The sequence below is a fragment of the Nannospalax galili genome, unplaced genomic scaffold (genome assembly GCF_000622305.1).
Source record: "Nannospalax galili isolate Female #2095 unplaced genomic scaffold, S.galili_v1.0 scaffold83, whole genome shotgun sequence".
Taxonomy (NCBI): domain Eukaryota; kingdom Metazoa; phylum Chordata; class Mammalia; order Rodentia; family Spalacidae; genus Nannospalax; species Nannospalax galili.
Window position 1 is genome coordinate 6,580,781 of NW_008352659.1, and position 25,083 is coordinate 6,605,863.

At 39.0% G+C, this 25,083-nt stretch overlaps 1 protein-coding gene across 3 annotated transcripts in view; it reads right to left on the reverse strand.

The window, feature by feature from the left end:
* Window positions 1-25,083, reverse strand: part of Adk (adenosine kinase) — a 532,446-nt gene that overhangs the window by 146,187 nt on the left and 361,176 nt on the right. For all 3 annotated transcript variants that reach the window (XM_029554458.1, XM_008849905.2, XM_008849906.3), the window contains exon 7: window positions 18,041-18,211. In XM_029554458.1, the coding sequence (XP_029410318.1) occupies window positions 18,041-18,211 (171 nt within the window). The remainder of the gene's footprint in view (window positions 1-18,040; window positions 18,212-25,083) is intronic.

Below are 25,083 nucleotides of genomic sequence, written 5' to 3' on the forward strand. Positions count from 1 at the left end.
ATGACAAGAAGATTTGCTTACATTAACATCTCCATCAACAACTGAGTCATGTGTTTCACTACACTATGATGTCGTGGTTTCACCAGGTAAGAATTTTTCAGTTCCATCCAGTCTCACAGGACAAAATGTAAGTTGGCAGTGCATGCCTTCTATTTGCAGAACTCTGTCGTCTGAGCATGACATGACAATTGCTGGTTTTGAGTCAGAGCACCTGTGATCACCCACAGGAGACTCAGGATTTTAGGGCCTATTATTATATTGGGGAGAAAGGTGATTAGACCGTCAGCTGAGATTCCAGTCACCATTGTTTCCTGCCCCATTCAACTGCAGGGTAAACTTGGGGTCCTAGGGTATGTAGGAAGTGGAGGGTTGACTAGCATTTGAACTGTAGTGATACAGCTTTGGTGAGTTGTCACCCATGCTGAGGTGGGGCTTTTCATGACACAACTGCCTAATAGTCACTCATGTTCCTATATAATCCCAATAAACTCATTAGTTCACCAAGCTGAACTTGTATAGAATCATTTCTTTGGTTGGGCAGTGCCCCAGTTGGGGTGAACAGGCATTCTGTCCATCTTCCCAGGAAGAGTAATGCAGTAATATTAAGGGAGACTCAAAAGTGAATGCTTTGATTTGGGTTAATATAAAGCAATGATTAGCACAGTTCCCTGGCTGCAAATCATTGGCTGTCTACCTTTGACATAAAATTGCCACACAACATCTGGAAATGCAGCGATGCATCATAAACTTCAACATGCTCAAAGACCCACCTGGCACAAAAATGTTATTTAAAATGCATCAAAGGCCTTAATATAAGACCAGAAAATTTGAAACTGGTAGAGGAAAACACAGCTAAAACATTTCTAGATAGAGGCATAGGCAGAGACTCTCTGAAAAAGATTCCAATAGCACAGGGAATAATCCCCAAATGGACATGGGATCACACAACATTAAAAGCCATCTAGAACAAGCAAGATGGCTCAATGAGTAAATGCACTTGCTTCTGAGCCTGAAAAGCTGAGTTCAATTCCAAGGCTGGAAGGAGAGAACTGACTCCCTAAAGCTGTCTTCTGACCTTCAAGCATGTGTCATGGCAGACACACACACACACGCTCGCACGCACGCACACACACATGCATATTCAAAGTGTAATAAGAAATCTTTTAAAAAGTGTCTACATACCAAAATACAATTGCTAGAGTGAAGAGAGAGTCTACAGAATGGGAAAAATATTTTCCAACCATATACCAAAGGACTGATATCTAGGCACTAGAAAATAATAAATGGCAAAAATTAAACACCAAATCTCCACCTGAATCCTGTCACAAAACAACAACAACAGCAAATACAAATGGCCAATAAATATCTGAAGTGTTAAGAGAACTCACTATTCTTCCAGAGGTTCCTAGCACCCTCATTGGGCAGCTGATAACTGCTGGTTAACTCTAGCTCCAGGGGATCTGACACCTTTGGTCTCCTTAGACATGGACATTACTCCTCCCCTCCAAAACACACACACACACACACACACACACACACACTTAAAATGGTGAAGCTGCCATGAAAGCTGGTGTGGATGTTCCTCAGAATAAAGACAGAACTACCATATGATGCAGTCATGCACCCTGGAATAGATGCCTGAAGGATTCAAAGTCCACACACCACAGAGATACAGGCACATGCTTACTGCTGCACTGTTCACAACAGCTAAGGAATGGAACCTGCCTAGATGCCCATCAACAGATGAATGGATAAATAAAATATACACTTACACAATGAAATTTCATTCAGCTGTAAACTAAAATGGAATCATGACATCTGCAGAAAAAAAAAAAGGATGGAACGGGAACTCATTATGCTAAGCAAAAAAACGCAGACTCAGAAGACAAATATTGCATATTTTCTCCCATATGAGGAAGCTAGATTTAAATATATGTGTCTGTGAGTGTGCACGTGTATATGTAGGTTATGAAAGTAGAAAAGGATGGGAGCCATGAGAGAGGAGGAAGAGATCACAAGGGGGGGGGCATGACAAGGAAGGAGATGAGAGGATTATTGAGCTATTTATGGGAGGAGGTGAAACAGCAAGAGAGGGAGCGAGGGGAGGGAGATGAATAAGAACAGTATAATGACATGCACGTATGAAAATTCCATAATGAAACGCATTATTTTGTATGCTAATGGAAAAAGAATTAAAAAGTAATAATGACAGACATCAAAAAGGAAAGGAAAAAAAAATAAGAGAAAAGGAAATTTGATTCTTACCTATTCAATTACAAAAGGTAAACTTTGTTCCAAAAGCTCTGGTTTTATTTTCAGATAGTGTTAAGCTACTTAAAAGGTCAGAGATACACGGAATGAGACAGTGGGTTTTTTTTTTTTAATTAAAATTTTATTTATTATTGAGTGTGTGTGTGTGTGTGTGTGTGTGTGTGTGTGTGTGAGAGGGTGGTGTGCATGTGTCCCGGCATATGTGTGAAGGTCGGAAGTCAACTTCTGAGGGTCAGTGCTTGCCTTGCACCTTTGGTTCCTGGTTCCTCAGGTCAGGAGGCTTGCAGGGCAAGCATGTTTACCTGGCACTCAGTCAGTATTTATGTTTCATACAAATTCTGCTCACTCCTACATCAGCCACTGTGAAGTCATGCTTCCTGTATATAGCACCTTCTCAATGCCTTTCCATTGCCCATACTGTGAAACGTCCAGCCAGCACACTCAAACCTCTGGTTTGAAAAGAACAGATCGGACCAAGATGTAAAGTTAAACCTGAATTTCATATATGTAGTGAATAAAGTTTTAGTATAAGTATATCCCAAATATTGTGTGTCCTATCTGAAACCCAAATTTAAATGGACATCTGCATTTCTGTTTGTTAAATCTGGTGACCTCATTATCCAGCAATTTCTCTCTTTTCCAAAGTTCCATTTTAATTATATTCAGAATCATAGAGATTACCATTTAATTATCCTCTTCTGTAAGATTGTTTTGTTGCCCCTCATTTCAAACACTTAACAAATACTTAATAGATGGGCTCAAAAATTAAAATTACAATGAAGATTTATTTATAAAGATGTTCTTATCCAACTGTATTTATAAAACAGAAAAAAACAGAAACAGTAAAAATGTTCAACAATAGAAGACTTAATGAAGACAAATGACCTTACATGGTCATCTGAAAAGACCATTGAAAGGTTCTGCTAAAGGCTGAAAATAAAATAGTGAGAGAAATGCTATAAAACTACACAATAAAAATAATTTTGCTGGATACTCAGCTATTTGGGAGGCTGAGGCAGGAAGATTCCTTGAGGCCAGGAGTTCAAGGCCAGATTGGTCAGCATGGTGAGAGCCCAGTCACAAAACATAATCAAACAACATAATATTAAAATGTGTATATAAAACACTTGCTCTTATCTTTTTCTTTTTCTTTTTCTTTTTTTTTTTGGTCTTTTTGAAACAAGGTCTCTCTATAGCCCCAGCTGGAACTCACTATGTAGACCAGACTGGCTTTGAACTCAGAGATATCTGCCTGCCTCTTCCTCCCAAGTGCTGGGACTAGAGGCATGTGCCACCATGCCCAGCTTTGCTCTTTTTTTTTTTGGTCTTTTTGAGGCAGGGCTTTCCTGTAGCTGCAGCTGGCCTGGCCTTGCCTCCCGAGTGCTAAAACGCCAACGATAGACCCTGGATGTATGGCTCAGTGCCTAAGAGCACTTGCTGCTCTTGCAGAGGACCAGAGTTCGGTTCCCAGCACCCGTATGTGGCTAACAACTCTCCCTAACTCCAGTTCCAGGGGATCTAATGCCTTCTGGCCTCCACAAGCATTGTACAACACAGGTGAACTCACATACACACATGCAGAGCCAGGTGTGGTGGTACACACCTTTAATTCTAGCAGGCGGAGGTAGGGGGATCTCTGTGAGTTCAGGCCAGCTGGGGCTACAGGGAGATCCAGTCTCAAACAAAACAAAACATAACAAAACATACACACATGCAGGCAAAATGCTCAAAACCCCATCAGGAATAGTGTTGGAGCTGGGCTTGGTGGCTGGTACAAGTATGTAATCTCATCTTCTTGGGAGGCTGAGACAGGAGGATAGCAAGTTCAAGGCATGCTTAGACTGCAGAGTGAATCCATGGCTAGCCTGGGCATTTTAGTAAGACCTTGGGCTCAAAATAAAATGTAAACAGAGGGCTCTGGATATTTTTATCAACTAAAAAGTAGACAGAGGGCGCAGTTCAGTGGTAGAGCACCTTCCTCACATGAATAAAGTTCAACTTTCAATAACCAGTACTTTAATAATAAAAAAAAAAAAAAAAAAAAAAAAAGGACCAATCAAAACCACAAGAATGACAAGAGGAGAAGCTGTGCCCTGCCCCCGATGCCGAGCGCTCGCCTGGCATGTGTAAGACCTTTTACTCGGTCTCAAGCATTGAGGGAAAGTAATTAAGCATTTTTAAGTGGCGGGGTATGGTGGCACATACCCTTAATTCCAGCACTTGGGAAGCAGAGGTAGGTGGATTTCTATGAGTTGGAGGCCACTCTGGGCTACACAGTGAGTACCAGGCCAGTCAGGGATACTGGCAGTCTAAAAAAAACCACCACCACCAACAAAAAAGATTGTAACAGAGCTGAAAAATCTCTACCATGTAGTGATATTGCAGCCGCATATATTATAGTAAACATGTTTCTTAAGGGTTGATTACGAATGACTATAATTCTGTTTTATTTAATTTATTTATTTTTGGCATTTTGAGACAGGGTCTCCCTGTAGCTACGGCCACAACTCACTATGTAGACCAATCCAAGTGGGCCTCTATCTCTGAGAACCACTTGCCTTTGCCTCCTGAGTGGTGGGATTAAAGGCATGCACCATCATGCCCAACTAAATTACTGTTTTATGCAGTTAAAATTGTGCCTATGTAATGAAATCCCAGTCACAACTCTGCAGCTTGGTGGAGTGCGGTGTGCTTGGTGGAGTGCAGTGTTAGTATACCAACATTATAACACCTGAACAAAACAGCCTGACTCTTAAATTTAGTTTTTCAGTGTGGGCCTGAACTCAGAGGATATTCCTTCCCTTAGAGATCTCTTGGAGCAGCTCCCTTTGCTGGTGATCATGCTTTGCTGGGAAGGAAAGTAGTATGCTCTGAGAAGACATACAAGTCTGTATGTCTAGGACTATCTGACCTTGTACTATGCATCTCTTTGTTTAGCTGTACCTGCTGGAGCCTTCATAATAAAACTGTAATTGTAAGGATAATGTTTTCCTGATTCTGCAAAATTCCTAGCAAACTTCTCAAAGTGAAAGGATCCTGGGGTTCCCTGAATTTACTGCCAAGTTGGTCAGAAATGCAGTTGGACTGGGGGCCTCCAAAGCCAGCTGGAGTCTTAAATAGGGGCAGTTGTGTGGTGGATTGGGCTTTTAAACCTGTAGTGTTTCAAGCAAGCTCTAGGTAATTACAGTCAGAACCCAACTATAATCTACCCAGTTAGGATAGAGACAGAACTCAGGAAAAGAGCAGTAAGTAAAGATCAAGAAAATTCAAGGAGCTGGGCATGGTGGCTCACACCTTTAATCCCAGCACTTGGGAGGCAGAGGCAGGCAGATCTCTGTGAAGTCAAGGTCAGCCTGGTCTACATAGCAACTTTCAGACCAGTCAGGGCTAACAGAGTAAGACTCTGTCTCAGAAAACCAAGGGAGTAAGGATGTAGTTTGATGGCAGAACACTTGCCTAGCATGCGGGTAAGATCCTGGGTTTGATCCCCAGCACCAAAACAAACAAACAAACAAGCAAACCACAAATGTACTGTGAGCATGTTGTTACTTAATGATACAGCCTAGAGGACTGGAAAAATGTTGTGTGCATCTCTTTAATCTTCAAAAATGACAGTGATAGTGAACCCTTTCCCTTGTGTTCCATACCTATAGAAGATCTCATGATTCTGAAGTTATTTCAGGGGTGCCATCAAATTCAAGAATCTATCCAAAAGCCTACCTAATGTACACTTTTCATTTTGTGAATGGAAAAGGGAGGTATGAATGAGTGGTGAATAAATAGATAAAGCTTATTTACTAAAAGGTTAAACTTGATTTTGTTATATATACATAACAAAATTGTTATATATTTAGAATATATAAAGCTGTCAAACTAAGATTCAGTATTTTAGTTCCGAAAATAATTTTTAGGGTTTCACTACATTTTAAATTATTTAGTCCAGTAGATTCAAATTTAAGATAAAATCTTAGGGGTCTGTGAGATAACACATGATTCAGAGAGTAAGAGTGCTTCCTGTGCAATCCTGATAAACTGTTTTGATCCCTGGATCCCATGGTGGAAGGAGAAAATTCCCAAAAGCTGTCCTCTAACTTCCTGGCCTACAGGTACACACAAACACACACACACACACACACAAAATAAAATTTTAAAAAGCACAAAACAAAACACCACTAGTACAAAAAAAAAAACCCCAGCAAATTTAAGACCATAAATACCGCACAAAGTATGATTATTTCCATGGCAATTCAAACCATTTCAAATGATATATCACTTTACCAGTGATGGAAGGATTGGGGATGATTTACAAGGATCCCATTATTACAGAGGTGATGCAGCTGAAGAGGGAGACAAAAAGTAAGAAGAAGAAGGCGGCATGTTGGTAAAGGTGAAGAGAAAAGATGGAAGAAAAGAGGTTGGGGAGAGCAAGTGTAGACTAAGCAGCCCCCTCTTCCTGAACCCATTCCACAGCATGTTTGTGACATACCACCACTTCTTTTCTGTTACAGTGAGCTCTACTTTCTTCTGACTAGTGAACTATGTAAGAAAGTGTCATGTCAGAGGTTAAGGAGTAATCAAATGATGGCACAGCTCTGTCCTAATTGAAATTTCATTATCTTCACCAAGAAAGCAAAACAAACCAAAGTTTGGTTTTTCTTTTTTTGGGGGGGGGGGTCTTCTTGAGACAGGGTCTCCCTATAGCACCAGCTGTCCTGGAACTCACTATGTAGGCCAGGCTGGCCTTGAACTCACAGCGATCCACCTGCCTCTGCCTCCCGAGTGCTGGGACTAAAGGCGTGCACCACCACACCAGGCTCAAACTAAAGTTTTAATAAATCACCATAAGCTTCAAATGTTGTAGAAGGAGTTTTATCTTCCCATTTTCTTTTACTGCACTAACAGCACCTCAGATTCTGTCTACATCACAGGCTCCTTTCAGTCACTATCTACAAGAAGAAAAAATGGAGGAATGGAGAATTCTGTGAAGTCTTAGAAAGGTGACTTCCATCTGTAGTTAGATAAAACTCCATTCTTCACATTCAGATTGAGAGGAGTCTGCTAAGAGGAAAGACCATTTCTTCTGTTAGTGTATGTGTCTGGGGGACAGTCTTGAGCCACTGAAAATGTTTGGAAATCATGTACCTTAAATAATTAGACTTGACAAAAAGATACATGAAGAAAGGGTTCCTTAGAGAATAAAATGTGCATTGACTTGACAAATAGCTTCTAAAAATTAATGATTATATCTTTATTTTATTATTTTATTTTATGTGTATGAGTGTATTGCCTATATGCATGTAAGTGCACCTGTGTCATGCAATGCCCACAGAGGTCAAAAAAGGGTGTTGGAGAGCCTGGCATTGGTTGTTAGCCATCATATGGATGCTAGGAACGAAACCCAGGTCCTCCACAAGAGCAGCCAGTACTCTTAACTACTGAGCCATCTCTCCAGTCCCTGATAGTTAGACCCTTACAAACATCTAATCAAAATAGAGTGCTCAAATGAAGATGCATGCAGGCAGAACATTTATACAGATTTGTGTGTGTGTAAGAGCATACATGTTTGTGTGCAGAGGCCAGAAGACTCCTGGAGTGTTGTTCCTCAGGAACGCTGTCCCACTTTTTCTTTTTGAGATGGGATCTCACTGGACTTGGGCCTGGCCTATTAGGCTAGGTTGGCTGGCTGGCCAGTGAGTACCACTGATGATGCTGTCTCTGCCTTCCTAGCACTGGGACATGGTGTGCGAGCATGGCTGATTTTTTAAAACCTGAGTTCTGGGACCCAAACTCAGATCCTCATGCTTGCAAGACAAGCGCTTCACCGGTGGAGCCATTTTCCCATTCCCACTTATACATATTTGTGCATAAAACAGCTAATGACTTCTCTTTTATGCAGTATAGAAACTGAAAAAACATTCCAGATATCTGTATCAAGAGTATTTATAATTCAAATAACTGCTTTAAAATTTTAAAACAAGCTGGGCGTAGTGGCACATGCCTTTAATCCTAGCACTTGGGAGGCAGAGGCAGGCAGATCTCTGTGAGTTCAAGGCCAGTCTGGTCTCCATAGTGAGTTCCAGGACAGCTCGGGCTACAGGGAGACCCTGCCTCAAAAAGACCAAAAAAAATTTTTTTTTTTAAAAAAACAATATAATAGTGTAAATAAAAAATACCCATAAAGTCTCTGCCCATGCCCATCACAACATACTACAAAAAAGGTGAAAAGGCCACATCTCAACATCCCAACAACCACCCCAACAAACTGCAGGATTTTCTTCATTTCTTGTAATTTCTGTACTGCTAAATTACATGCGCATATGTGCACACACATATGTATATACATTTAAGTTTGGGAAATTCACACCTGTAATCCCAGCACTGGGGAGGTTGAGAGAAGAGCATCTTCAATTCAAGGCCAGCTTGGGTTATAAAGTGAGACTCTGTCTTAACAACAGCAGCAGCCACATAAAGTTAAAAGACCACTTAGGAAAGAAAGAGTAATTTCAGTTTTCCTGCTCTACACTATATGAAGTCAATAGGTTTTACATAGGTTTCCTTGTAAGGAAATGGTAACATTGGGAAATTACCAGCAAAACAGTTGATAAAGCACAAAAGTGGAATATCTTCATAAATTGAAATTATCTGCAAGATTCAGAATACTACATATACAAGGGGGAATTTCATAAAGAATGTATTATTCTTAGTACATATGAAATAATTCATCTGAATTGTTCTGCCTTATTTCAAGCTGTATTGTACTATTTAATTTATGTTAAAGTATATGGATGATGTGATGCTTCACTGTTGAATTAAGTGATAACTCTTGACAAAGCAGTCATTACCAGGAGATAATTGACCTTATTTGAGAGCTAAGCATCTTGAGGCAAAGTTGAGTGTACTTAAACCTGACAGGTTAATTATCTAGTGATTAGGGAACCTTAAAAGGTATTACTCTTAGGAACCATTTCCAAAATCACACTATTCAAAAACGTAATTTAATAATAATGAAAAATAAGAACAATCAAGTTCTTTAGTTATGTACTGGTGGACAGATAATGACTACAAGGCAGTGAGCATTAGCAGGCATCAATGGATATAATTTATATTTATCTTCATGGAGAACATCCTTTATGAAGCTGATTTTATGTGAGTTTGATTAGCAACTGGTGCTACTGAAGGAAAATATTTAAACCTTAAAGAAGTTAGAAACAAATGAAGAATGTAATACTAAAAGAGTTTATATACTGGCAAAGTTTCAAAACTAGTAAGTGTAACCAATGAATTCAGGTATTTCATTTAAAAGCAGAAAATAAAATAAAACAAGGTTACAAAAGAGTTTGAGGTACTGTCTTACTCTATAGCAAAAACTGGCCTCAAGCTCATGGCCATTCTCCTGCCTCAGCCTCACAGGTACTGAACTTAAAGGCACAAATTATTGCATTTGACTTACTAAAGATTTTTAACTGAGGAAACAAAAATTTGTCTCTGTGCATTTCTGAATCTCAGTTAAAAGACTATGGCAAAGTGGATGAATATTTGCCTATAATATAAAAGGCATTGGGTTTAATCCCCAGCAAAGAGCTGGTGGTGGTGGGTGTCTAGGAGGAGGAAGAGAGGGACTATTCCACTTTAGAAAATAAGGAACTTCCAAGACATGCTAAAACATGGATGACCCTTGAAAACATTGAGAGATATAAACAGGAAACACCAGATAGTAAGTTTCATTTGTTTATTTATTTATTATTAATTAATTAATTAATTTATTTTTGAGTCAGGGTCTCCCTGCAGCCCCAGCTGGCCTGGAACTCGCTATGTAGACCAGGCTGGCTTTGAACTCACAGAGATTTGTCTGCCTCTGCTGGGATTAATGGTGTGTACCGCCACACCCAGCAAGTTTATTATTTTTTGAGACAGGATCTCACTATGCTACTCTGGATGGTACAGACTTCACTGTGTAGACCATATCAGCCTCTAACTCATAGAGATATGCCTCTTTCTGCCTCCTGAGTTCTGGGATCAAAGGTGTGCATTACCACGCCTGATACAGCAGATAATTATTATATGAACCTACACATATGAGGTACTTAGATATTCATACAAACAAGTAAAAGAGTGACCACCAGGGGCTAAAAAAGAGGGAAAGGGGGGAGTTATTATCTAATATACACAGAGCTTCTGCTTGGGATGATGGAAAGCCTTGTGAAAACACATAAATGCCAGTGAACTGCACACTTGAAACTGTCAAACTTCGGTCGTTCTTTCCTGCTTATTTGTGTTTTGAGACAGGATCTTATTTAACCCAGGCTGGTCTTATGTAGCCAAAGATAACCTTGAATTCCTGATCCTCTTGCCTCCACCTCTCAAGTGCTGGGAGTACAGGCATGTACCACCATGCCCAGTTTGTGTAGCTAGGCAAGTATTCTACCAACTCAGCTACATTCCCAGACTCTGTTAAGTATTTATCATTACAATAAAATAAGAAGTTAAATTCTGTCACTTAGTAATTGCATTTTGGCTACATCCTAATAACACAGCAACAATAATCCTGTCACACTCTACTTTGTCTCAGGAAGCCAAGTACCTAATTGACTATAAATATTTTCAGTACTCAATTGTGTTTCTTTCTTTTGAGACAGCGTCTTATGTAGCCTAGGCTGACCTCAAAACTCCCAGTCCTCCTCCTGCCTCGACCTTCCAAGCTTTGGGACACAGGTATGATCCACAACTTCCAATTCCAAATTCAGTATAAATGGCTTATGAATTCCAATTGCAGCTTCTTTAAAGTGAATAGTGACTACTTTAAGATATGGAGGGAATACTTTCAAATGCAGTTCTAGTCCCTTAAATCTATTTAAAATTATTTTTAAATTTTTTTCATGAGCATTGTACATGAGTACAGTCTTTGCACCATTTCCATCCCTCCCAGTCACCTTCCAACTCTTCATACATCCCCCCCTTAACCCTCTCAATTTTCTGTTCCCTTATTATTGTTACATATACATGCATACATTTATAGACATACACACACACATACACACACACACCACTGAATCCATTCAGTAGTGCTCCTATCTACCTGTGGGGCTGCCCACTTGGGAGTTAGATGACCTCTCAGGGAGCTAGACCCTGGAGAAAGTTGATTCTCCCTCAGCATCCATTGATGGCCTACAGCTCTTCACCTTGAGGTGGTAACCCTTGAGATTTCCCCCAATACACCTTGGTATGTCATCTGGTTTTGGTATTATGTGCAGATCTTAGGTTACCATACTGTGGAGATTTCACTGGTGTAGCTTCCCTATCATGTCCAGAATGCATTACCTAGCAGCAGGAGGATTGTCCTTCTGGCTTTTACATTCTTTCTGCCCCCTCGCCTGCAAAGCTCCCTGAGCTTTAGGTGTAGGTTGCACTGCAGATGTGTCACTTAGGGCTGGGTAGCTCACAGATACTTATTCTCTGTGTTTGACCAGTTGTGCAACTTCATGATAGTCTCCATCTGTTGCAGAAAGAAGCTTCACTGATGACTGGTAAGAGGTATCTTATATCTTTTTAATTTATAATTTTATTTTTGAGACAAGAGCTACAATATGTAGCCACAGCTAGCTCTGAACTTTCTCTGTAGTCCTGGGTTGTTTATAACCATGCTTCTGCCTCTTCCTTCCAAGTGCTGGGATTATAGGCCATGTGCCACCACCAGGCCCTCCTCTCTCTTAGCTTCTTTGGTAGTCTTGACCTGAAAACACTAGCTTCTTAGACCCTCTAAACTTCCAACTCTATCTCCTCAATTCTACCATACTGTAGGGCTACTTGAGTTAAACTCTTTCTATTGTGGCCTGGAAATTCTAAGCAGTAAGCTGAGAGAATCATTGGGTTTACATCATTTACTTGTTTCACAGGGGTCAGTGATTACTGTCTGTGAAGAGATGGACTTAGTGGACAAGGTTATTGCTGTTCCTGCTGTTTTTCAAGACAAAGTTTTGGTATATGGTTCAAGCTAGCCTAGAACTTGCAGTCCCCTTGCCTCAGCCTCACAGGGGATAGGATTTATAGGCATGAACCACTATGTCTAGCTCGCCAAAGCATTTTATTTTCCAAGATGACACTATTAGGAAAATGTTAGCTTATCAATATAAGTATCTGATCCTCCCAGCGAGGGAAAGCGATGTCAAGTGGAAAAGAAGTGCTAAGTGTATTTGACGTTAGCTAAGTACTGACATTTTAGGAATTTAATACCAAACAGATTTTTCTGAAGGGAAAGGAGGAAAGATAAAATAATCATATAAATATATACATATATATCCTAAGAAATACATTTTATGCAATGCATTTTAGAAGAAAACACCAGTTTTTTTCCCTGCAGAACCAAAGATAATTTATTATTGTTACTATAGTATTCAAGGAGAAGCACAATGGGAAACATGTTTAAAGAGAAAAAAGCATTAATTGGCTTGCTCTTTATAATCAAACATGGCATCATTTTATTCTATTATGAACTGGTATCTCTAGCCCATGAACATTTAAAAATCAGATTCTGAATTCCAACTCATTTGATATTTATTAAGGTGTTGCATTACTGGCTTTTGCATTATATGCAAATTATATGTAAATCCAACTTTATCTCAATCACTGGTAGTTCACTTGAGTAAAGCTCAGGGTAAATACTGAAACATTCCACTAGAAAGCTATTTATTTATCAGAAGACCTTTTGAGACTGGTTCAATAAAATACCAAAAATACCTAATTACCTTATAGCTATCTTTATTACTTTATAATCTACATCATGACAGGTCTCACAATGTACCATGCTTCTGTTATTTTCGGGATTGCAGTAACAGGTCTCACTAAATAGATATCTGTTGAAATGAATTAAAACAAATGGGATTCAGGCCAAAAAAAGAAAAAAGTTGTCCAACATGACAGGTAGCCGTTAGCAGCTCATGGTTTTGTCATTTTGAATTCTAGGTATGGAAAAACAATTTATTCAATAATTGGGGAGGGGGGAATCTTTTTGAGAAGGGGTTTCCCTGTAGCCCCAGCTGGCCTAGAACTCTCTACATAGACCAGGCTGGTCTTGAACTCACAGAGATCCACATGCCTTGCCTCGCAAGGGCTAGGATTAAAGACGTGTGCCACCATGCCCAGCTCAACAATTTACATTAAGATCTAATCAAATATTCCTAGTTTGTAGAATCAAGTTTTTAAAAAATATTCTAGTAAACTGCGTGTAAAATAAAACTTACTATTTTAAGTGTTAAGATATTCACAATGTTGTGTAACCATAACAATCTATGTCCACCCTGACCCCTAGTAACTATTGCTCTACTGTTTGCCAGTGAATTATCTTATGTTATAATGTGTGTTGAGGAATGTACCCAGGGCACTGCACATACCAAATAGGCATTCTACACTGATCTATACCCCCAAGCTTATGAAGGAGAATTCTCATAGGACAATACAATAGTTCTATGATGTGTCTGGTTTTTGAAAGTTTACAGAAGGTCTTTAAGACAAATTCATAAAGCATCCATGAAAATTCCTTTTCCTTGAGTTGAACAATATTCCACTCTATGTACAAATGAAGTTTTAAAAAATATTATATTATTTTTATTTTCTGTATATGGGTGTGTTAGGCTGCATGTATGTGAGTGCACTCATGGTGTGCAACGACCACAGGGACCAGAGGAGGGTATCAGCTTCCCTAGAACTGGAGTTACAGACAGTTGTTAGCCACCGTGTGGGTCCGGGAATCAAACCCAGGTCTTCTGCAAGAGCAGCCAGTGCTCTTAACCACTGAGTCATCTCTTCAGCCCCACATATGAATGTTAGGTTCATTAAAACTTTGCTTTGACCCTGCTTCTGGCTGTCAACACAGATGCTGCTGTAAACACTGGAATGCAAACACCCAAGTTCCCACTTCCTGTTTTGGTATAGACATACAAAGTGGAATTGCTGGGTCATATAATAATTCTCTGTTCAATTTTTGGCAAGGCACCAAATTATTTTCTATAGCAGCGGCACTACTTTACATTCCTGCCAGCAACACACAACGGTTCCAACTTTTTCATCACCCTAATAAAGTTGCATATAATTTTTGTTTCATTTGTGTTTCTCTAATGATGACACATGTGGAATATATTTTCATGTGTTTATTGGTCATTTGTATAGTTTCTTTGAAGAAATGTTTACTTAAGTCCTTTGACCTTTGTGTACATATGTTTTTTAACTTAAAAATATTTTATTTATTATTTTTATTCTATGTATATGAGTGTTTTTCCCTGCATGTAAGTAAGTGCACCACAAGTATGCAATACCCACAGGGGCCAGAAGAGGGTGTCAGATTCCCTGGAACTGGAGTTATGGATAGTGGTTGCCATGTGTGTGCTAGGAATCAAACCCGGGCCCTCTGGAAGAACAGCAAGTGTTCTTAACTGCTGAACCATCTCTCCACCCCCTGCTTTTTTGTATTCTGACAGGGTCTCCTATAGCCCCAGTTGGCCTGGAACTCACTATGTAGAACATGCTGGCCTTGATCTCACAGAGATCTACCTGCCTCTGCTTCCTAAGTGCTTGGATTAAAGATACGCACTACCATGCCCGGCACATGTCTTTTTAAGATAGAGTCTCCCTGTACGTAGCCCAGGCTGGCCTTAACTTGTGATCCTCCTGCCTCAGCTTCCAGAGTGATGAGATTATAGACATATATTACCATGCCAAGCTTCTTTGACCATTTTTCAGTTTGCTTGCTGGTTTTCTTGTCATTGATTTACATACTTGGACATTAAACTCCTCATGAGAAGTGATTTATGAATATTGTCTCTCATTGTATGGATGTCTATCCCTGGCCACAGAAGTAGTGAATTTCTAATTTCAGTTAATCTTTTATTTTCTGACTGTTGTTGTGCTTTATACACATTAGGTTTTTTCTTTTTAAAAGCAAAGACTACTTTGATATCATCGACATTTTCTATAAATGTAAATAATTCTGGGACTATTCTTTCCTGTTCTAAGTTTTGCCAAACTTGAGCATCAATCACTGATTGATGTCTTTAGACCTCTAACAATTTACATTTATTGATTGACTGACTGACTGAGTGATTGATAGACGGTGTGCATGCCACAGTGCATGTGTGGAGGTCAGAAGACAACTTTTGGGAGATGGTTCTCTCCTCTCCAACTCAGGCCGTCAGGCAAATGTCTTTACCTACAGAGTCATCTCGTCAGTCCTTTTTCTTTCTTTCTTTTTTTTTACATGTATTTACAAATATATGCTTTTATTAAAGAGAATTTTGTGCACTCTGCAATTTTCTTAGAGGAACATCCTCATTCTCTTCCTAATTAAGGTCTCTTATGACTACAAATCTCACTTTTTGATGGCATTCAATTCTCTCAAACAACTTTCACAGTCTCATTCTTTGGAATTCTATTTATCCTTCAAAAACATCTTAGGATTTTGTCTTATTAGAGACTACAGCACATACTTATGGGCTGTGAATCCAATTCTTCCTGACAATAAGGGTGAATGCCAATTTCCCCTGTCATTCTCAGAATCCTATACTGATGACTAGTTCTTTTATGTTATTTAAACATGTGTTATTTAAAGTAGCACGTCTCCTATTTACTTCCTTGACCTTTTAGGAAATGAATAACATACAAAGGAAAATCTAATCAGGTAGATTTTAGTCATGTGACTTTTACCATTTCTTGTCCCTCTGTCAAGAGTTCTTGTCTGGTTGTCAAATAGTCCACACAAACTCTTTTCTTTGAATGTTTGGTCCCATACATGGAGTTGTTTTGGGAAGCTACAGAGCCTTTAGGAGGAAAGGCCAAGCTGGAGGAGCTGGGCCTTGAGGTTTTTAACCTCGTCCAACTTCCTGTTCTGTCTGCTTCTTGATCTCTTGTGATGTGAGGACTCCTAGCCAAGAGTCCCATTGCAAGGAACTCTCCGCCATGTCCTCACGGCCCATGATGGACTTCATTCAAAGTGAGCTAAAATTCATCTTTCTTCTCTTAAGTTGCTTCTTGTCAAGTATTTGGTAGCAGCATGAGAAAAATAAGTAATCCTGCCACTTTATAAAGAACGCTGCATTTCCTTGTAATAGTTACTGTCTCTGCAGACACTCATACATCATGATATTCCTTCTACATAGAAGTCCTTTAATCTTCACACAGGTAATCTCACAAATAACTTCCAGGTCAGTTTTTATGTTTTGCTGGGAAAAATGCAAAATTACCTTACTGATATATGAAATCAATTAATATATTCAAGCAATATTAAGACCACAGAATTAAAATCAGAACAAGTTTTCAGGATGACTAATACAGCACTTCAGTTAACACATAAAACTCCCCACATTGACAAAAGTTCATTAATATGGCCAAGATCACAAGAAGACATGTTCAAGGCCACTTTTATTTTTAAGTGTATGTATGTGTATGTGTCTGTGCATGTTTGTGTGGGTAGTCACTGAGGTTAGAAGTGTTGGATCCTTCTGGAGCTGGAATTACAGGCAGTTGTGAGCTGCCCGGTGTAGGTGGTGGCAAAAGAACTCCAGTCCTCTGCAAGATCAATATGCTCTCTTAATTGAGCCATCTCTGCAAGATCAATATGCTCTCTTAAATGAGCCATCTTTTTAGCCTACAATCTTTTCTTATTTTTAAAATTTTAGACAGGGTCTTACTATGCAGCCCTGGTGGGCCTAGAACTCCCTATGAGGACCAGGCCTGCCTCTGCCTCCCTAGTGATTGGTCTAATGGTGTGCCTTACCATGCCTGGCTCTCATTTTATTTCATAGATTTTTAAAATTTACATTTTAAACATTAAACTATAAATACTGAATAGGCAAACCATTTTCTTTGATTTATAATGAGAGAAAATACATTCTTGACAAAAAAGAAAAAGCTCTGATACTTCAAATGAAATTCTATTACATCACCTTCAATTATAACAAACAAATATTGGCAGAAATGAGCTCATTAATAAAGAAATTGAGCTGGAGAGATGGCTCAGCTATTAAGAGCACTGGCTGTTCTTGCAGAGGACCCAGGTTCAGTTTCCAGCACCTACATGGAGGATAACAACCATTTGTAACTCCAGTTCCAGTGGATCTAATGCCCCCTTCTGGCATCTATGGGCATTGGATGATATATGCACACTTACATACATGCAGGCAATACACTCATCCTCACAAAATAAAAATAAACATAAAAAATAAATAGAATACAGGCTATAGTATGAATACAGTCACTTGTAATTAATTTGATATGGTTATATGGATAGGTAAGATATGCATTTGTAAAAAATCAGGAATGTATAGTAAAAAGGTGAATTTCAGTATATGTAAATAAATCCCAATAATTAAAACTTTAAAAAAATTATTTTTCTAAGAAGCTACTCTGTAGGGCACACAGAAAATGAGGTAGAAAAATTCATACTGAAGGAATTTTGACATGAAGGAATTTGACTTTTGACAATTATTAAAGATACTGACCCCAAAACTTAGGGTTTGGGCTGGAGATATGGCAGAAGACCCAGCTTTGAATCCCAGCACCCACATGGCAGCTAACAACTGTCAGTAACTCCAGTTCCAGGGGATCCGACGACCTCGTCTGTCCTCCATGGGCACTGTACAACATGGGTGCTCTTACCTACATGCAGACAACACACTCATACACATAAAATAAAAATAATATTTTAAAAAAGTACGGCTTTATTTATTCATTCCCAAACACATATAGTCCAGAAACAAACTCTTTTTTTTTTTAGGGAACTCACCGTCTCATTTCCAAAAAGGATGTCAACATAAGGCATAACTTTCATCAAGGACTCCTTGAAGAACTGGCTAATAAACGGTGCAGACAGATTCAAAGTGAAGATCCTGTTGTTTTCAGAAGCATATTGAGCCACTTTTAATACTGATTCTGGGGACACTGTAAGAAAAAAGCCCTGGACAAAGAAAAGAAAAATGGAAAATCAGAAACGTCATCTCCAGAGACTCATTTTCAGTGAGAATAACAGAATACCAACACTTATACAAAATACAATTATGACCAAGGGAGAAAATGGCTGTATTTAACTGGAAAAGTTTATTGTAAGTCTTACAAACCTTGAAACATGCCATTACTTCAGAAACTAAAACACCATTTATTTCATATTAGATTTTATATATGCTCATTAGCATAAAATTCTGGGAATGTTCAAAAGAGGAAAATACTCAAAAGGTTTCAATCAAGAAAATAATTCCATTTAAATGAGAGAAATAGTAACAAAGGCAGACTGAATCCTTCTAGCTTCTTGTAAACAGTATTCTTTGTAGTCATTTGAAACTAATCCATTTATCAAAATCAAAGCTTGTTTATTATGTTCAGAAACATCTTAACTGACATTACTTCATTATATTTTTGTATTCTTGAGCAGGTGTTCTCTGTTAACCCAGTCTGGCTAAAGAGTGCTAGGAGTCCTGGCATTATGAATGTGCACCACAGTGCCTGGGATTATGAGTGTGCACCACAGTACCACCATTATGAATGTGCGCCACAGTGCGGGGATTAACAGCATTTCTGATAACGATTTTGAATTAGAATTTTCAAATAATGAGAATATAATTCAGGGCTGCCATAGAAAATTTTTTCAATAATTTTAAGTAAGAAAAGCTATAGTCTGAGCTAGGTGTGGTGGCACCTGCCTTTAATCCCAGCACTTGGGAGGCAGAGACAGGAGGTTCTCTGTGAGTTCAAGGCCAACCTGGTCTACATAGCGAGTTTCAGGCCATCTGCGGATACAGGAAAACCCTGTCTCAAAAAGACCAAAAAAAAAAAAAAAAAAAAAAAAAAAAAAAAAAAAGAAAATCTATAGTCTAAAATGCTGTTTACTAAATATGTGATGTTAATAAAATCTTATTGAAAAATGAATTAATGCTTTCTAGATGAAAATATAGGCAACACTATGGATAGATAAGAAAGAAACTGGTTTGGAAGGTGTAGAAGTGAGGAAAGGAAAAGATAAAGTACAGTGATAGAAGATGAAGTTGGAAAGGCAGAGTGAGTGAGCACAAAGGGCCTTGAGTTGTGCATCTCGAGTACATTTGATAAGCAACATGGGAGTGGAGGGCAGACGGATCATGGGTAATGAATGTTCTCAAGGGATGAGTATAAAATTTTTTAAAAAATATTTTATTGCTGGGCGTGGTGGCGCATACCTTTAATCCCAGCACTCAGGAGGCAGAGGCAGGAGAATCTCTGTGAGTTCAAGGCCAGCCTGATCTACATAGTGAGTTCCAGGACAGCTGGGGCTACAGGGAGACCCTGTCTCAAAAAGACCAAAAAAAAAATTATTTTTATATTAGAAGTTTATTGCCTGCATGTATGTAAGTGCACCTGCGTTATGCAATGCTTGAGGAGGTCAGAAGAAGGTGTTGGATTCCCTGGAACTGGAGTTATGGTTGTTAGCCACTATGTGGGTACCTGGGAACTGATCCCACTACTCTTAACTGCTGAGCCAATTCTCCAGCCCAAAGTACAGAAAACTTTAAGGAAATGTAATCTGGATAGCAATAACTTAGTAACAACTAATAAAGTTCTGCATTTGGCTATGTAAAAGGAAACCACAGTGGGAGTTCTGCTTACGGGACTTAGAGACTTTAAGATACAGATGGCAAATAATAGAATTCACAGATGATTTTATCATGTTTTTAAAAAATCTGGTCTTACCATTAATAGAAATAGAAGAATCATCTGAATAAGCTCTGGCTTACATGTGTGATGATGGGTGTTAATGTCAACTTGCAACAAAGCAGAATTCTGAGGCTCACTGCCACAACTGATGTGGTAAGTCTCATCCTAAATGTGGGCAGCACCTTCTGGTATCAGCCCAGATTAAAAAGGGGTGTGGCAGAAGGAGGACTCTTCCCATTTGCTTGTTTGGCCTGCCCTCTCACTGCTAGGCTGGTTTGTCTTGCTACTGCTGACTACCTTGCTGATCTTTGAATGAGTGTTTCCAGGCGTCCATCATTGACTAAGGACCCTTCAGGTTTTTGGTCCCATATTGGGAGTGCTGAGGCATGCAGCCCAGTGGCCTGAGCAATTATTGGGTTCTTGGCTTCTCCAGTGTGAGACAGCCATGGTGGGACTGCTCTGCTTGCTGAGGCACCCACCCAGCTTCCAGGACAGGCAACCACTAGGTTCTCAGCATCTTCCATGTTATTCTTCTGTTCTTAGGATTCTGAACTAAGATGACTAATGAATCCTTTTTTTTATATATATGTGCTAATGGAACCTAAAATTTTATATAAAAAAGTTTGATGTACACAAGAGTACAGAACAAGGTTGTAGTTCTAATGATCAGGAAAGGGAATGTGGACCAACAGGAGAACAAAGGGTGGAATGACAAACAAAGAAAAGCAGAGGACAAAGGAAAGAAAAGCGGCAAAGGAGAGAAAAAGAAGGCAAACAGCAGGCATGATGGCATGCACCTTTAATCCTAGCACTCAGAAGGCTGAGGCAGGTGAGTCTTTGTGAGTTCCGGGCCAGCCTGGTCTACACAGTGAGGAGAGAAATCACAGACACGCCAACAGGGAATTTCCAGAAGGTGCTTCATGTGCAGGCTTAGAGAGAAGCAGAGAAGGAAGGACTGAGCAGACACAAGATCTGCTGAGTAGGCAACAGCACTCAGTGTGAGGGTAAACTAGACAGGACTTAAAGGCATGGTGATTCTGTGGTGACAGAAGGGCAAAAGAAATAAAGGCATGGTGAGGGAATGAGGCTCAGGAGTGAGAATCAAGCCGGGAGATTAATCAATGGATGACTATATATAAAACCATCTGAAATTTACTCATTAACTCTCCTGTACTAGGCACTGTACTAAAACTTTATAACTTACTGTTTTATTTCCTTATAGGAAACCTATGGAGTGGATACTGTTACTGGTCTCATTTTATAAGTAGTCCTGAAATTAAAATACAGAAATTGAGAAATGTCTCACAGGTTATGTAGCTTTCACATGATGAGTCTGGATTCAACTGACTCCCACTATCATGCCCCTGCTGTTTGCAGAGATAATAGAGAAAAGGGACAGAGGTTTTCTTTTGCTGAAGAAGCAGGAATGAGAGGACAGCTCTTTTTTAGAGCTTTCTTTGTCTGAGGCAGGGTCTAGCTATGCAGCTTAGGCTGGCACTAAATTCTTTAGTCTCCTGTCTGCCCCTCCCAAAGGCTGAATAACAGGCGTGAGAATGATACCTAGTTTCAGAGGACAGTTCTTAAGGATAGTCGAAGTCTGAACATTGCTGCTTGTCAAAGAAAAGAATCAACTGCAGAAACAGAAGAATAAAGAAATAAGGGAGAAAAATGAGAGCAAGGAACCAGAGGAAGTGGGTAATTTTAAAGGGGAAGAAGAGGAAGTGCCATGAAAATACACAAGGAATGCCTTTTTAAAAATTATTTATTTAATAACCATGTAACTAGAAGAAGCATTTCATTATAACAGCATTGACATATTCAATAACAATTTCCAGAGCTAAGATGCATCTCTTTCAAAATTGGCTGTAAATTTTTAGGTTTACAATTGAATTAATACAGTTATACAATGTTGTACTCCGTATAAACCCTGTAAGACTTAAAATTAAATGAGGTTTTAAACTTTAAAAGAGATCTCCATTTCATTACTAAAATACACAGTTTCATACAGAAAAATTCATTTTTAATACAATTGACACTAAGATGCACATGCATTTCTAATCTCTATGTTTTTGAAGGATGGTTTACTGCCTTCATACACGCTAAGATAGTAAGAGATTTTTAAACTGTAATGGTTTGGGGTTCAGAAAATGATATGTCAAAATAAGATACTTTGGAACAAGAGAAAACTAGGGAAGATACTTCTGTAGGAGAGCTACCATAGAGGAATTACCTAACCCACTTCACCTGAAAGTAGGTCATGAGACACTCATTCCAGATGGTCCTGTCCCATTCCCGGAGGATAAGAAGAATCTGAACAAGTGAGGCCGGCTGGGTGCTATTCCCTCACCTGTAGTTTATCACTGTAAGATAACAGACCTTACCCTTTCTGTCCAAGCATGATTTGCTCAAAATTTATTTCTTCATACTTAGCATAAAATGTAGTTTTCTCTAGGTCTATGAGACTTCTGAACACTCCTATGTCACATCAAAATTAATCTGTTGTTCTCTTGTTTTGTGTTGTGATAGACATGACCCTTGCAATAGGTGAAAAGGTATACTTTTCTTCCTCTGTAACTGCCTCAATTACATTAAAGTACTGCAAATGAAATGCTAATGTTTCATAACCTAGTGACATCATGTTTTCTCATTTGAAAATTCCAAACCACTAATTCCTAACTACTCTTCAACTGTTCTAAAAAACCAAAACTAAAACTTGCTACCTTTAAGAGATTTTATTTATTTAGGGGCTAGAGAGATGGCTCAGCAGTTAAAAATACTGGTAGTTCTTACAGAAGACTTGGGTTCAAATCCCAGCAACCACACGGCAGCTAACAACTGTCCATAACTCCAGTTCCAGAGGATCTGACAGCCTCTTCTGTCCTCCGCGGGCATTGCATGACATGGGTGCCCTTACCTACATGGAGGCAATACACACATACACATAAAATAAGTATTTTTTTTAAAAGATGTTTTATTTATTATTTTTTATCTTATGTGTGTAAGTGTACCGCCTGCATGCATGTGTGACCTGTGTTGTGCAGTGCCGACCGAGGTCAGAAGAGTGTCGGATCCCCTGGAACTGGAGTTATAGATAATTGTTACTCACCCGAGTCTCTGCAAGAGCAGCCAGTGCTATTAACTGCTGAGCCATCTCTCTAGCCCCTTTGCTTGGTTTTTGAGACACAGCTTCACCATGTTGTCCTGGCTAGCCTGGAACTCACTATGTAGACCAGCCTGATCTTGAAATGGGCAATCTGCCTGCCTCTGCCTCCCCAGTGCTGGAAAGTTAGGTATCATTTTTATTTATTTATTTAAATTAATTAATTATTTTATTTTGTCTTTTTGAGACAGGGTCTCCCTGTAGTCTCGGGTGGCCAGGAACTTGATATGTGAGTTTGGCCTCAAACTCACAGGGATCTGCCTGCCTCTGCCTCCCGAGTGCTGGGACTAAAGGCGTGTGCCACCATGCTTGATTCTATCACATTTTTTTAATAAAAAGTTTTCATCCTTTCTTTTCTAGACAAAAGGCCCTCCCTCCCTCCCTCCCTCCCTCCCTTCCTTCCCCTTTCTTTTTTCTTTTCAAGACAAGGTCTCTCTGAGGCTGGAAAGAAGGCTCAGCAGTTAAGAACACTGACTCCTATTGCAGGACTCAGGTTTGATTCCCAGCTACGAACCATCCTTAACTCCAGTTCCAGGGGAATCTGAAGCCCTCTAATACACTCATACACATAAAATAAAAATAATAAATAAAATATTTTTATAAAAAAGATAAGGTCTCTCTGTAGCCCCAGCTGGTCTGGAATTCACTATGTAGACCAGGCTGGCCTTGAACTCACAGAGATTTGCCTGCCTCTGCCTCCTAAGTGCTGGGACTAAAGGCATATGCCACCATGCCGGGCTTCTTTGCTATTTCTATGACTTGGAGAATTAAAAGGAGCAGTTCATATGGGATCTGTCCCTACAGTAGTACGTTTGTACTTGCTTTTTAGTTTTTTTATTTCATAAGAGTTTAAAGCTCTCTCCTCTTACTTTTTTTTCAAACTGCTGCGGCATGAAATAGAAACCTCCCAGAGCTAGTATTCTGCCAGCTGTGGATTAACCACAGACAGCCACAGAATGGTCTATATAAATAGTAACCTGGTCAAATAATTAGGCTTCTCACCAATTTCAGACTGAAAATTTGAGCTGTGCTCAAATACATCTGATTGCAATTTAAAGTACAGAACAGTATGCCTCTGGAGTCTAAATTTGGCCTGAATCCAAATGTGTGTATGTTATATGTGTTTTACTTAAAAATACAACACAAGAGTTTTTATTGTAATATGGATAGTATAGTTGTGATTTTTGTTAATTTTATAAAGAACCAACAGAAAACATTAGCTTCTAAGTAAGTAGTAAATTTGAAATTTAATTATATCTTAAAGTGTTCTCTTATTTTTTAAAGTAAATACTCAGAATTTAAACAAGTTGGGATTTGTGCTCTGTTAGATTGCAAAGACCGTTAAAATTCATGCCAACCATAATTTTTCTTCGCAGATTTATAACTTTCGCTAGGGCACATGTTCCAGACTATAGTATCAACCAAAGTCAAAACAGTACCATTACAAAAAGGTTCTTTTTTTTTTTTTTTTCCATGTCAGGTTTGTAATAAAAATAAGCCAACAGTCTATATATCTATGCTTTAGAAAAACAGTCTCTATAATCAACAAAGCCTTTGGATTTTCTAGATAGGGATTTCAGTCTACATATTTAATTTAGTTAATTTTGTTAGTCTGTCCCTGTAAGCAGCCCCCCCCCCCAATAGATTCTCTTACAGGTTGAAGAACAATAATCATAATAGAGAATGAAGGGGCTATCTTTATTCATTACAATGGAAAACCAAAACAAAAAGACAGATAGGTATGACAAAAGAAAGACTAGGCAAACCCAAGAACATTTCTAACAAAGCCTGACTCAATGCTTAGAAATCTCAACCACTCCAAAGGATTTGTCGAGGTAGTTTAAATATAGGAGAACAGAAGAAACAAAAGTGCTTACCTGCATTTACCTTAATTCAGAGTGATTATTTGGGATTCTTTTAAAATTACCTATACCTAAGAGAAATAACTTTCAATTACTTCTATTAACTGTTATCTGAAGACAAAA